The sequence below is a fragment of the Dendrobates tinctorius genome, unplaced genomic scaffold, assembly GCF_039654945.1.
Source record: "Dendrobates tinctorius isolate UK_male_01 unplaced genomic scaffold, ASM3965494v1 ptg000007l, whole genome shotgun sequence".
Lineage (NCBI taxonomy): Eukaryota > Metazoa > Chordata > Amphibia > Anura > Dendrobatidae > Dendrobates > Dendrobates tinctorius.
This window is the reverse complement of record NW_027361675.1, coordinates 41,991,364-42,005,540: the sequence shown is the minus strand read 5'-3', so window position 1 is coordinate 42,005,540 and position 14,177 is coordinate 41,991,364. Positions and strand designations below refer to the sequence as shown.

Here is a 14,177-nt window from a genome sequence, read left to right as displayed (position 1 = left end):
TAGTTATAACAAATTTTAATGATTAAATCTATATATATATATGAAGCTGAGTGTATAGCCTCGCACACTTCGCATAGCCACATTCACTATAATATCCCACATCATCCTGTCAGCCAGAGCTACCGGACTACTACACCTAATATCCCACATCGTCCCGTCAGCCAGAGCCACCGGACTACTACCCCTAATATCCTACATCATCCCGTCAAAACCACCAGACTACTACCCCTAATATCCCACATCATCCCGTCAGCCAGAGGCACCGGACTACTACCACTGATATCCCACATAATCCTGTCAGCCAGAGCCACCGGACTACTACCCCTAAAATACCACATAATCCTGTCAGCCAGAGCCACCGGACTACTACCCCTAATATCCCACATCGTCCCATCAGCCAGAGCCACCGGACTACTACCTCTAATATCCAACATCATCCTATCAGCCAGAGCCACCGGACTACTACCCCTAATGTCCCACATCATCCCATCAGCCAGAGCCACCGGACTACTGCCCTTAATATCCCACATCATCCCGTCAGCCAGAGCCACCGGACTACTACCCCTAATATCCCACGTCAGCCCAGGTTCAGACCCAGAGCGCTGAGTGGAACGGTCCTAAGTTCCATACTGGGGATCCCTTTAAGAGAGGCCTGGCATCAAAACCAGAGGGCTGAGTGGATTTGCAATGACTTCCATACCAAAGATCCCTTTAATAGAAGCCTGGGGTGAGAATCAGAGCTCTGAGGAATTTACCCTAACTTCCATATCGGAGATCCCTTTAAGAGAGGCCTGGGGTCAGTACTAAAGCGCAGAGTGGATTTACCCTCACTTCCATACCGGGGATCCCTTTAAGAGAGGCCTGGGGTCAGTACTAAAGCGCAGAGTGGATTTACCCTCACTTCCATACCGGGGATCCCTTTAAAAGGGGCCTGGGGTCAGAACCAGAGCGCTGAGTGGATTTGCCCTGACTTGCATACCAATGATCCCTTTAAAAGAACTCTGGGGTTAGAATCAGAGCGCTGAGGGATTTACCCTAACTTCCATACAGGAGATCCCTTTAAGAGAGCCTGCGGTCAATACCAGAGTATTTGAAGGCAATTGCCCTGACTTCCATACCGGGGATCCCTTTAAGAGAGGCTTGGGATCAGAACCAAAGTGCTGGATGGATTTGCCCTGACTTCCATACCGAAGATCCCTTCAAGAAAGGCATGGGGTCAGTACCAATGCGCTGCCCGGGCATAGTAACTAACTACGGTTAGTTATAACAAATTATAATGATTATATCTATATATATAAAGCTGAGTGTAGAGCCCCGCTCACTCTGCATAGCAACATTCACTATAATATCCCACATCATCCCATCAGCCAGAGCTACTGGACTACTACCCCTAATATCCCACATTGTCCCATCAGCCAGAGCCACCGAACTACTACCCCTAATATCCCACATCGTCCCATCAGCCAGAGCCACCGGATAACTACCACTAATATCCCACATCCTCCCGTCACAGCCGCCGGACTACTACCCCTAATATCCCACATCATCCCATCAGCCAGAGTCACCGGACAACTACCACTAATATCCAACATCTTCCCGTCACAGCCGCCAGACTACTACTCCTAATATCCCACATCATGCCGTCAGCCAGAGCCACCGGACTACTGCCCCTAATATCCCACATCATCCCATCAGCCAGAGCCACCGGACTACTGCCCTTAATATCCCACATCATCCCGTCAGCCAGAGCCACCGGACTACTGCCTTAATATCCCACATCATCCCGTCAGCCAGAGCCACCGGACTACTTCCCCTAATATCCCACGTCAGCCCAAGGTCAGACCCAGAGCGCTGAGTGGAACGGTCCTAACTTCCATACCGGGGATCCCTTTAAGAGAGGCCTGGAGTCAGAACCAGAGCGCTGAGTGGATTTGCAATGACTTCCATACCAAAGATCCCTTTAATAGAAGCCTGGGGTGAGAATCAGAGCTCTGAGGAATTTACCCTAACTTCCATATCGGAGATCCCTTTAAGAGAGGCCTGGGGTCAGTACTAAAGCGCAGAATGGATTTACCCTCACTTCCATACCGGGGATCCCTTTAAGAGAGGCCTGGGGTCAGTACTAAAGCGCAGAGTGGATTTACCCTCACTTCCATACCGGGGATCCCTTTAAAAGGGGCATGGGGTCAGAACCAGAGCGCTGAGTGGATTTGCCCTGACTTGCATACCAATGATCCCTTTAAAAGAACTCTGGGGTTAGAATCAGAGCGCTGAGGGATTTACCCTAACTTCCATACAGGAGATCCCTTTAAGAGAGCCTGCGGTCAATACCAGAGTATTTGAAGGCAATTGCCCTGACTTCCATACCGGGGATCCCTTTAAGAGAGGCTTGGGATCAGAACCAAAGTGCTGGATGGATTTGCCCTGACTTCCATACCGAAGATCCCTTCAAGAAAGGCATGGGGTCAGTACCAATGCGCTGCCCGGGCATAGTAACTAACTACGGTTAGTTATAACAAATTATAATGATTATATCTATATATATAAAGCTGAGTGTAGAGCCCCGCTCACTCTGCATAGCAACATTCACTATAATATCCCACATCATCCCGTCAGCCAGAGCTACTGGACTACTACCCCTAATATCCCACATTGTCCCATCAGCCAGAGCCACCGAACTACTACCCCTAATATCCCACATCGTCCCATCAGCCAGAGCCACCGGATAACTACCACTAATATCCCACATCCCCCCGTCACAGCCGCCGGACTACTACCCCTAATATCCCACATCATCCCATCAGCCAGAGTCACCGGACAACTACCACTAATATCCCACATCTTCCCGTCACAGCAGCCAGACTACTACTCCTAATATCCCACATCATGCCGTCAGCCAGAGCCACCGGACTACTGCCCCTAATATCCCACATCATCCCATCAGCCAGAGCCACCGGACTACTGCCCTTAATATCCCACATCATCCCGTCAGCCAGAGCCACCGGACTACTGCCTTAATATCCCACATCATCCCGTCAGCCAGAGCCACCGGACTACTTCCCCTAATATCCCACGTCAGCCCAAGGTCAGACCCAGAGCGCTGAGTGGAACGGTCCTAACTTCCATACCGGGGATCCCTTTAAGAGAGGCCTGGAGTCAGAACCAGAGCGCTGAGTGGATTTGCAATGACTTCCATACCAAAGATCCCTTTAATAGAAGCCTGGAGTGAGAATCAGAGCACTGAGGGATTTACCCTAACTTCCATACCGGAGATCCCTTTAAGAGAGGCCTGGGGTCATTACCAAAGCGCAGAGTGTATTTGTCCTCACTTCCATACCGGGGATCCCTTTAAAAGGGGCTTGGGGTCAGAACAAGAGCGCTGAGTGGATTTGCCCTGACTTGCATACCAATGATCCCTTTAATAGAACCCTTGGGTTAGAATCAGAGCGCTGAGGGATTTACCCTAACTTCCATACAGGACATCCCTTTAAGAGAGCCTGGCGTCAGTACCAGAGCATTTGAAGGCAATTGCCCTGACTTCCATACCGGGGATCCCTTTAAGAGAGGCCTGGGATCAGAACCAAAGTGCTGGATGGATTTACCCTGACTTCCATATTGGAGATCCCTTTAAGAAAGGCCTAGGGTCAGTAACAATGTGCAAAGTGGATTTGCCCTCACTTCCATACAAATGATCCCTTTAAGAGACCCTGGGGTCAGAACTACAGAGCTGAGTGGAACGGTCCTAACTTCCATATCGATGATCCCTTTAAGAGAGGCCTGGGGGTCAAAACCAAAGCGCTGGATCGATTTGCACTGACTTCCATACCAATGATCCCTTTAAGAGGAAAGATGTGCCTATAGGATAGAGGATCTGTGATGGGGATATGGGCACGGGAGAGGGGATTAATTTCTGTCATGTGTTCTCTGCTCCTTTCTGGGGGGCAGACAATGGCTGAGAGCTTATGTTCCCAGGGATGCTAGAATTCTCCCATCGTGTCAGTGTCTGCTAAGGTGTTGTCAAGTGGGAAAACTTGCTCATAGCAACCAATCACAGCTCAGCTTCTTTTAACTAGCTCTGGTGAAATGAGAGATGCTTAGTGATTGGTTGCAAGGAAAACTGTTGCTCATAGCAACCAATGACAGCTCAGCTTCTTTTGAACAGCTCTAGTGAAATGAAAGATGCTTCGTGATTGGTTGGTGATACACACACACACACATTCAGTTTTATATATAGAGATGGTTGCCATGGTGACGATGATGTCAAAATAGGTTGCCATGGTGACGATGATGTCAGAATGGTTGCCATGGTGCCATGGCGAATATGATGTCATAATGGGTTGCCATGGCTGCAATGATGTCATAATAGGTTGCCATGTTGATGATGATGATGTCATAATGGTTGCCATGGCATCCATTATGGAACACTGTGTCTAATTTTGGGCACCACATTTTAAAAAAGACATCAACAAACTGGAGCAAGTTCAGAAAAGAGCGACCAGAATGGTGACCGGTCTGCAAACCCTGTCTTATGAGGAAAGGTTGCAGAATTTGGGAATGTTTAGCTTGCAGAAGAGAAGACTGAGAGGAGACTTAATAGCTGTCTACAAATATCTCAAGGGCTGTCACATTGTAGAAGGATCATCTTTAAACATCTTGAAGCAATGGGATGAAACTGAATGGGAGGAGACACAGATTAGATATTAGAAAAAACTTTTTGACAGTTAGTGATCAATGATTGGAACAGGCTGCCACGAGAGGTGGTGAATTCTCCTTCAATAGAAGTCTTCAAACAGAGGCTGGAGAGACATCTGTCTGGGATGATTTAGCGAATCCTGCTTTTGAGCAGGGGGTTGGACCAGATGGCCCAGGAGGTCCTTTCCAACTCTACGATTCTATGATTTCTATGGTGACTATGATGTCATAATAGGTTGCCATAGCAACGATGATGTCATAATGGTTGCCATTGTTGATGGTTGAACATTGCTATATACAGGGAGAGATGACATACAGGTATATACTATATACAGGGGGAAATGACAAGACATACACGTATATACTATATAAAGCGGAGATGACATACGGGTATATACTATATATAGGGGAGATGACATGCAGGTATATACTGTATACAGGGCAGTTGACATACAGGTATATACTATATACAGGAGGAGATGACATACAGATATATACTACATACAGGAGGAGATGACATACAGCAACAATTTATGTGCAATATAATCATAACAATTTGTTATAACAAATACACAACAGTTAGTTACTATGCCCAGGTAACGCCCAGCTCTTCTGCTGGTATATCATATCAATCAATTAGGATACATATAAAAAAATTGAAATGGTTTGCAGTTGTGATACATCAACAGTTCTAAACATCAAATATCTAATCAATACGGTATGCCTGCACAGAGAAAATCCACAATATAATATATCCTTACACACCACAATGTAGAAAAACTTTATGTACGAGCACAGGATATACCTGCAACCAAATGGACAATGAAGTGGCCAAAAATGTTAAAGTGCATGTGCAGGGAAACATGACTTTCACAAGTAAAACTGTGTTTAAACATAGAACATCATAATATCAATTACTGTCAGTGTATCCATACTAGCAATATTTATAACAAAGGACCAATACCCTGTGCCCTACACATGTTACCTGTATCAGTGCTGCTTCCACGAGTCAGACACCAAGTGGCACGCTAACACTCCTGACCCCGACGCGCGTTTTGCTAATGCTTCTTCCTGGGGACGTCACATACAGATTGGACAATCTGTAACACATGCATTTGGTGTGCATAGTTTGGAATTATTTTTCAGCAGGACAGGACTAACACAGGGGAATGCACTGCTGAGAACAATGATTGTACAAACGAAAATATAATTTCACTTGACAAACAAATGTTTGCTCGCCCATCAGGTGATCGGCAGCTTGTTTAGACTGTACATGTTAGGAACGGCGGAACGCACTAAATAAATAAATAACAAAGTGCGTTCGCCGCTCGGGGTCCACAGTGCAGTAGGTGTTAAAACCTCTGCTAAACAATGGCAGACGCGCTATGGAGGTATAATGCGCTCGGGTTCAACGTCACCCGATGAGCGCGGAGCGGACTCTGTTAAACTCACAGAGGTGCTGTAACAAAAACATACAAGTATACACTGAGCCAGTTAGACTTCACTGGACTCAGTGAAATTGCACGCACGATATCTGGTCACAGGACACGGTTCCAAGACAGGGGACGGTGTCCGTCTAGACCTACCGTGCGTGCAGCGTCGCTGCTGCGGACGCCGTTAAGTGCTGCTACATGCAGCGCAGCGGCAGACACAGCCGCTAAGCGATGGTGCCTTGAGAGACGTGACACCACCGGACGCTAGTGTAGAGGTGCGGTGTGCACAGTGGCCTATGGCTTGCCACTGACTGGCACGGACTCTAACTATAGTTCCCTATCCACATGCGTAATATCAGAGGGAGAGGAATCTTAATGAGTCAGTCACCAGAATCATACATCCATCACCATTCACACATCTAGCACGAATAGCCTATACTAGCGCATGGTTGAACGACCATGCGGCCCTTTTATAGCCGTGTGCTGCCGGGACCTTCCAGATCTCTGAGATGGACCAATCAGATCAGGAGAAGGACCTGAGCACGTGACTCCCGACCTCCAATGGGAGATTGTCTCATGAGCATGCTCAGAGAAGCGGCAGCAGGATTTAGCCTCAGGAATAACTTGCTGCAAAGCAGTATGTGAGGCTCTGGACTCCTGCTGTGTAGCCGCAGGAATCCGATGCCTAACAGTACGATTATCGTGAAGTGAGCCTTCCTAAAATCCTGAGCCAGCACCAAAGCTTTTTTTATAGTCTGTTTTTTTAATTAAAACTAATATACAAAACCTATTACTTATGTAAAGTTGCATTTTAAACGTAAGAACATTTTATGGGACACAAGTGGATTAAAGGTTGTTTTTTTATTAGAAAGGCCTATTGAGTTATTAAGTTCTAATTACCAACATATGGCATTGTACTGCAGGGAAGAAGTAATTGCTACATATATTCAGTAAGTTAATAATCTTATAAATCAGATTGAATATTGACTGTGCCTCAATGACGATTACCTGTAGTCTCTATGGCCACTGTCATCTCGATACCAATCACTGTGACAATCACAGTCCATGGTGTAGCCTTCTCCATACATAGAATACTCTGTGACACTTTCTTCTCCAGGAACCACATAATGGTTTTCAATTATTCTGGCAAAAGAATGGGAAAGAAAAAATATATCGCTTTAAAACACTTAAAAATAAATGAAAAAAGAACAATATATCTTATCAGAAAAAGACATACAAATCATACAAATATAGATAACAACTAAGACTATATATATATATATATATATATATATGTATATATATATATATATATATACACATATATACACAAGACAAGACCCAAGGTGCAGACTATGCAAAGAAACCTCAGAAACAGTCCAACACAAATTGTCAGGATGCAGAATGCAAGCAGGAACAGCGTATACCGAACGCCACAACTAAGTAGCGGGTATTGTGTACAGGAACATCTGCATAGCATATGGGCTAAGTCCCCCTAAGTTCAGGTGGGAGACCCCAGAAAAGGTGGTGGAGAATGAAAGGGCTAAAATCCTGTGGGACTATAAAATCAAGATAGATAAGCAGGTGTTGGCTAACCAACTAGACATTGTGATAGTAGACAAGGACCAGAAGGCAGCAATGATAATAGATGTGGCAGTGCCAAGTGACAGCAACATCAGAAAGAAGGAATATGAGAAGCTGGAGAAATACCAGGGCCTCAAAGGAGAACTGGAGATGATGTGGAAGGTGAAGGCAACAGTGATTCCAGTGGTGATAGGAGCACTTGAGCAGTGACCCCTAAGTTGGAAGAATGGCTACAACAGATCCCAGGAGCAACATCTGAGCTCTCTGTCTAGAAAAGCGCAATGCTGGGAACAACTAAAATCCTGTGCAGAACCCTCAAACTCCCAGGCCTGTGGTAGAGGACCCGAGAATGAGAAAGGACAACAATGACCACCCCCATTGGGGGGTGAGGGGGAAGTTTTTATATATAATAGTGCAGAAATCTGAACTACTGATGAGTGAAAGTGCTCAGATTACGAGCAAATTCAGGTGTTATCTGAGTATCTTGGGTGTGTTCTGATAATACATTTGAGTCCCTGCAGCTGCATGTTTTGTGGCTCTTAGATAGCAGCAACACATGTTGAGACTGCCTAAAAACAACAGCACAAGAGCCTCAGGGAGAGCGAGTGCCAACACAGCGGGAATGGCGCCAGCAAGGGATGTGACTTTAAGCTTTTTTATTTTATCGGGGCCAAGCGTGGAGTATGAGAAGGACTTGTCCTAGTAGTGGACAACGTCTTTAACGAGAACCTCTTACCTAAGAATTGCTAGTGATTAAAGAATGCAAAATGTGTCACCGTACGTAACTATATACAGACCTGCTCATCATTATTGGCACCCATAAAGCGTAAGTACATAATGTGGAATATCTCCTGAAAAAAAAATGAATCAAGTGAAACACTTTTTGGATAGAGCACTCGTGTTAAATAAAAAGAGCAAATGAGAAACAATAGTTTAAAACAAAAACAATTGGAGGGAAAAATAGAAAAATCTAACGCTTGCTGCGACACTGTTATTAGCACCCTTTACATTAGTATGGAAACACATTTTGACTTGCCTGTGGAAAATCACAAATGAGAATCACCTGTGATTAATTGTTGGCTCCCATGTGACATTAATTAGTCAATGAATGATGACTTCAGTGTTTTAAAAAGCCACATGGTAGGCTCTGTTCCTTCTTCACAATGGTGAAAACAGAGGAGCTGTCTGAGGACATCAGAACTGCTATTATTAGGAAATACATAACTTCCAAAGGGTATAAGGCCATCTCCAAAGACAAACAGTGTGCAATGTTATGAAGAAGTTTGCCAAGCATATAACCGTCAAGAACCTCCCTGGAAGTGTGAGAAAAAGGAAAATTGGCAAAAGTGTCATGGTTAAATGAGGCTCCAGGTTAAGCAGTGCAGAGGTTAATCTGGGAAGCCTCTCTATGGATCTGGGGAGGGTTCTTATAGCCTCATGGAGGAGCCGTCCCCTGTCGTTTATACTCCTAGCTGAGTGTGCCTGACCCTGTTCTGTCTGAGCTTCATGCCTGTCTTCGTATGTTTGCTTGGTGTTTGATTCGGTCCTGTCTCGGTTAACGTCTCTTGTATTCTGACTCTGTACCTCTATGCCCGCTCTGTGTATGACCCCTGGTTACGTATTGACCTTTCTGTGATTATCCCTCCTGTACCTCGCTGCCCGCTCTGTGTATGACCCCTGGCTACGTATTGACCTTTCTGTGATTATCCCTCCTGTACCTCGCTGCCCGCCCTGTGCATGACCTCCTGGCTTGCCTGACCTGGGTTCCCCTCTCCTCTACTTCAGTATTCCTGTAGCGAGTATATTATATCATCTGCAGTAGTAGGACGCTAAGCCCCGCCCTCTGCGGTCACATGATCGTAGGTCCTGTGCGCACCTAGCTCTTCATCGTTGCTCCACCTCCCGCAGGTCCTCAAGCTACTCTGCTCCTACCCATGTTAGACGCCAGGACTCCCGTGGCTGCGGGTAAGATTCCTCCACGTGCAATCTGTGTCCTTGTTACTTGAGGTGGCAGTGCTGCTTTTTTTTTCTGTGTTGTGCTGCAAGGGAAGGAGATTGTCTGGGGTATTTTCAGATTAGTATTATGGATCCCATGCAAGCACTATCAGATCAAGTGAAACATTTGACTCAAATGTTCCAAAAATGAATGTGGAACAGCGCTCTATGGCCCATACCCAGCAGCAGCTAGTAGACACTGTGCAGGGGGTTGTCGCTGCAGGAGCCTGCGGTCCTGAGATTAAAGATGTGTCCCTTATATCCCCTGAATCTCCTGTTAAACTCCCTGACCCCTTCTCTGGGGATAAAAAGAATTCAGGGCTTTCAGGGAAGGATGTAAATTGTTTTTTCCCTGAGACCCCAGTCTTCCGGGGATGAATTTCAGAGGGTGGGAGTCATTATTTCCTTGCTTCGGGGTGCCCCACAAGCCTGGGCATTCTCTCTTGCCTCCACGGCCCCAGAACGAATGACTGTGGATGCTTTCTTTGAGGCCCTGGGTCGTATTTATGACGAACCAGACAGGGTTCGAATGGCTGAGGATATGGTGATGAATGCACGTCAGGGTCGGCACTCAGCAGAGTGGTTCTGCTCAGAGTTCCGCCGGTAGGCGACAAAGGTCTCCTGGGATGATGCCGCTCTTCGGGGGCTGTTCCGTAGAGGCCTGTCTGAGCGCCTTCAGGATGCCTTAGCCCTGCATCCCCCTCCTGACACTCTGGAGGAGGCCATGACCCAAGCAGTGCGGATGGATCGCCGGCTAAGAGCCAGAGGAGTTATGCACTCCGAAACCTCCTTGTTTTCGGGTGGCAAAGAGGTCGATGCCAGTCCGGTACCCATGGAAATTGGCGCCACCTCTGTCAAAGAGAAAGAGCGGGAACGCTGTCGAGAGAACCAGCTCTGCTTTTACTGTGGAGAATCGGGACATTGGAGGAGGGATTGCCCATCGTGCCCGTCATCCTCCAAGCCGACGGGAAACTACTAGGTCTGGGTAGTGGTCGAGGAGGCTGCCCAGACCTTCAGGTACGTTTTTCCTCATGCCCTAAAATTTTGCTTGAAGTTGAACTGGTAGTAGACAATTATCATTTTGTTTCTACAGCATTGGTAGACTGCGGTTCTTCCCTCAATCTGGTCAGCTCCGATATCATCTCCCAACTCAAGATAGGGACAGTCAGGCTGGAGACCCCACTGAAAATTGTGGCTATCGACTCTTCACCCCTCACCCGTTCAGGGATTCTTTATGTTTCTGACAGTTTTTTTCTGCAAATTGGTTCCTCTCACTTTGAGGAAATGAAATGATTTGTGATGGACAAATTGCCAGCAGGGCTGGTATTGAGCATGCTGTGGCTTCAACAGCACAACCCAGTGATTGATTGTGAAAAAAGGGAAATCATCAAGTGGGGCTTTAAATGTACTGACTGTTGTTATAAATCTGTTTTTTGTGTGACACCTGCAAAATCTGTCTATGAGTCTTCTGTCAGTCTGGAGGGTATTTCGGAGTACCTCAAGGGCTTTAAGGACGTGTTTTCTGAAAGCAAGGCCGAGGCATTGCCACCGCATACGCTATTTGATTGCACTATTGATTTGATTCCTGGGGCCAAATTGCCCAAAGACCGTTTGTTTAATTTGTCAGGCCCTGAGCGCCTGGCTATGAATGAATACATTGCTGAAAGTCTCCGTAAAGGGCATATAAGACCTTCAGTATCCCCCGCTGCAACTGGTTCTTCTTTGTTAAAAAGAAGGATGGTGGTCTGCGTCCCTGCCTCGACTTTCGAGAACTCAACAAAATTACCGTCAGGATCACTTACACATTACCCCTGATTCCAGATTTGTGTAACCAGCTCTCAGGGGTTAAGTGGTTTTCTAAATTAGACCTCAGAGGAGCTTATAACCTGATAAGAATAAGGGAAGGAGAAGAATGGAAGACAGCTTTTCTTATGACAGAGGGATTGTTTGAAAATTTAGTAATGCCGTTTGGGCTTACTAATGCACCAGCTGTCTTCCAGAACTTCATTAATGTGGTGTTTGCAGATCTCATTGGCCGCTTTGTTGTTGTCTATTTAGATGATATTCTGATATATTCTGCCGACAAGGACTCTCACTTATTGCATGTCAGAACTGTTTTGCAAAGGCTCATAGAAAACCTGCTGTTCGTCAAGCTTGAAAATGTACATTTTTTGTCCAGGAACTAACATTTTTAGGGCTCATAATCTCACCACAGGGGTTTTGAATGGATCCCAAGAAGGTGCAGGCCATCATGGAGTGGGTCCAACCTCAGGATCTTAAAGGACTCCAACGCTTCTTGGGATTCATGAATTATTATTGTAGGTTCATCAAAGGCTTCTCGCAGATAGTTAAGCCCCTTACTGATCTCACATGCAAAGGGGCTGATATTAGGAATTGGTCTTCTGCAGCTAAACAATCCTTTCTTGTTCTAAAAAACCATTTCATGTCTGCTCCAGTATTGATTCAACCAGACCCATCTATGCCATTTAATGTATTGTGGAGGTCGATGCTTCAGAGGTGGGGGTGGGGGCTGTGTTGTCTGAGGGGTCTACCACTCTGACTAACCTCAGGCCGTGTGCCTATTTCTCAAAAAAATTTTCTCCAGCAGAGAGAAATTACGATGTGGGGAATAGAGAGCTCCTGGCGATCAAATTGGCGTTGGAAGAGTGGAGGCATTTTTTGGAAGGAGCAGCTCACCCTATCACGGTCATCATTCACCACAAAAATTTGGAGTATATTAAAACTGCTAAAAGACTAACGCCCAGGCAGGCCCGCTGGTCACTTTTTTTCTCCAGATTCCAATTTTCTATTACTTTCCATCCAGGGTCTAAAAACGTGAAAGCAGATGCGTTATCATGTAGTTTTGAGCCGCTGTCCGCCCCTGATCCACCCTCCTCCATTCTTCAACCTGGGGTGGTGATCACGGAACTGTCATCGGAGTTGGAGCGGGAGATTGTGGGGGCTCAATCTTTAGCTCCAAACTCCAAACCTGTACATAAATTGTTTGTTCCACAGCATCTGCGCACAAAACTCCTGTGGGAGTTCCATGACTCGAAATTGGGTGCTCACCCAGGTATTATAGCCACATGTGAAGCAGTAAAGAGAGTTTTTTCGTGGCCATTAATGTCTGCAGAGATCAAGAAATATGTCGCAGCATGTGGGGCATGTGCCTGTTCCAAGAGCTCTCATTGCCGGCCGGCTGGGGAATTGGTACTTTTACCAATTCCGAGAAGACCGTGGACTCATTTGTCCATGGACTTCATTACTAACCTCCTTCCATCCTGGGGTAACACTGTAGTTTGGGTAATCGTAGACAGGTTCTCCAAACTAGCACACTTTGTACCTATGGCTAAGCTACCATCAGCAGAAATCCTGTCTAGACACTTCTTGTCACAGATTGTTCGTCTTCATGGAGTGCCCATGAACATTGTGTCCGACAGGGGAGCGCAATTCGTAACTAAGTTTTGGCAGGCCTTTTGCAAAAAGCTGGGGATAGCTCTGTCTTTTTTCTCAGCTTATCACCCAGAGAGCAATGGACAGACGGAGCGCACCAAACAGTCGCTTGAGCAGATTCTCCGGTGTTTGACTTCCACTTTACAGGATGACTGGTGTGATGCCTTACCGTTGGCGGAGTTCGCCTTCAACAATCGAATTAATCAATCCACTGGTAGGTCACCGTATTTTATTAATTACTTATTAAACCCTCATTTCGGGGAATTTTCGCGACTGGATTCCAACTGTCCAGGGACCGAGGACTGCATCAATCTGATTAGTGAGCTGTGGTCTAAGGTTCGTTTAAATATTTCCAGAGCGCAAGGGAAATATAAATATTTTGCAGATAATAAGAGGGACTCTGGTCAGATGTTACAGTGCGGAGATAAGATGTGGCTTTCCACACGACACATAAACCTAAGGTTACCCTCCGCCAAACTAGGGCCAAAATTCATTGGCCCATATGAGATAACCGAAGTGGTTAACCCGGTAGCTTATCGTTTACCTCTTCCTTCATCATTGAAACTCCATGATGTCTTCCATAGGTCCCTGCATAAATCTTTAGGTTCAGTGGTGGAGGATCCAGGTTCCCTTCCAACCCCGGTACTGGTGGATGGACACATGGAATTTGAAGTGCAACACATTGTACATTCCCGATGGGTTCGCGGGTCTTTACAAAACTTGGTACACTGGAAGGGGTACGATCCGGAGGACCAGTTGTGGGTACCAGCCAGATTGGTGCACGCTGACCGCCTGGTTAGGGCATACCATGCTCGATATCCTGAGAGACCTGAGGGTCCAGAGGCCCCCCATTGAAAGGGGGGTACTCTCATGGTTTACTGAAGCTCCAGGTTAAGCGGTGCAAAGGATAATCTGGGAAGCCTCTCTATGGATCTGGGGAGGATTCTTATAGCCTCATGGAGGAGCCGTCCCCTGTCGTTTATACTCCTAGCTGAGTGTGCCTGACCCTGTTCTGTCTGT

General features: G+C 46.3%; 1 protein-coding gene across 2 annotated transcripts in view; it reads right to left on the bottom strand.

The window, feature by feature from the left end:
• SRRM3 (serine/arginine repetitive matrix 3) overlaps positions 1-14,177 on the bottom strand; it is a 713,909-nt gene that overhangs the window by 225,561 nt on the left and 474,171 nt on the right. For both annotated transcript variants that reach the window (XM_073573890.1, XM_073573882.1), the window contains exon 6: positions 7,134-7,268. In XM_073573890.1, coding sequence (XP_073429991.1) covers positions 7,134-7,268 — 135 coding nt within the window. The remainder of the gene's footprint in view (positions 1-7,133; positions 7,269-14,177) is intronic.